The 1,044-nt window shown below is 37.5% G+C and overlaps 1 protein-coding gene across 1 annotated transcript; it reads left to right on the plus strand.

Annotated features, from left to right (window-relative positions):
• Positions 1-238: 238 nt before the first annotated feature.
• LOC126602859 (uncharacterized) lies at positions 239-813 on the plus strand. The gene is made up of 2 exons (XM_050269697.1): positions 239-271; positions 487-813. Exons 1-2 carry the CDS (start codon positions 239-241, stop codon positions 811-813), a joined length of 360 nt encoding a protein of 119 aa, XP_050125654.1.
• Positions 814-1,044: the final 231 nt, after the last annotated feature.

Genomic DNA, 1,044 nt, shown 5'->3' on the forward strand with positions numbered 1-1,044 from the left:
TTTCCAATTAAAGAGGGAATCTACATCAAAATAGGAAATAATCATATGTTTCATAAAACAAGAAGATCTTTACACATGCTGTTCTTTCTTGCGAACTGCCGAACAGGTATGGGTGCATTTGTGGAGCTAAAAATAATCAAGAAAATTATGAAGGCAAGACACATGGACTTTAGGGTTGAAAAAGACAAAATTACCCCTATGGCACATTAGGACTTCCACGCGCATGCAACGGACAATAATGGCTCAATCGAGGTCAAATGTGATCAAAATGGTATTCTTTTAAACCTTCTCATCACTCCTCATCAAATCCTCACCCATAAGGTAACTTCTAATTATTCTTTTCAAATTGGGATTAATTACCAAAATTAATTGATTAATTGCAAGATATTATTTCACATAAAATTTTTGAAGTTGTCACCATGGAGAGACGTGGTACGGTTTGAAAAGAAAGGTAAGTTAAGTCCTCGCTATATTGGACCTTATCAGATCACCGAGCGAGTTGGTGAAGTTGCCTATCGGCTTGAGCTACCTCTAGAATTATCAAAGGTGCATAACGTATTTCACGTGTCTATGCTTATTAAATATGTCTCTGATCCGTCGCACGTAATTCCTCCTCAGCCATTGGAGATTAACCCATACTTGACTTACGATGAGGAGCCGGTGATGATTTTGGATTGGAAAGACAAGATTCTCCTGAACAAGACCATTCACATGGTGAAAGTTTTATGGAAGAACCACTCAATCGAGGAAGCTACTTGGGAAATGGAAGATCGTATGCAGGACTTATACCTACGTCTGTTCTTTGATTATTGATTTGTTATGTGAAATTTCAGGGATCAAATTTTCTTAAGGGGGGTAGACTGTGACGACCCATCCCAATTTATTATATAATTTTCTCCTCAAGCATGTAAAGTGACGAATATGCCTTTGTTGGCTAAGTGACGTGGATGTGTATATGCAATTTTAAATTATTATTTCTGATGTCGTAATTAAATCATGCTCGACGTCTCGAGTGCGTTGAAGTGAGTTAGAATCGAATTGGTG

The sequence above is a fragment of the Malus sylvestris genome, chromosome 15, assembly GCF_916048215.2.
Source record: "Malus sylvestris chromosome 15, drMalSylv7.2, whole genome shotgun sequence".
Classification (NCBI taxonomy): Eukaryota; Viridiplantae; Streptophyta; class Magnoliopsida; order Rosales; family Rosaceae; genus Malus; species Malus sylvestris.

Excerpts from the sequence above, each read along its gene's own strand:
- LOC126602859 (XM_050269697.1), top strand. The coding sequence starts at position 239 with ATGGCTCAATCGAGGTCAAATGTGATCAAAATG. Across the intron at positions 272-486 it reads GGTCAAATGTGATCAAAATG|ATCACCGAGCGAGTTGGTGA; the intron begins GTATTCTTTTAA and ends GGACCTTATCAG.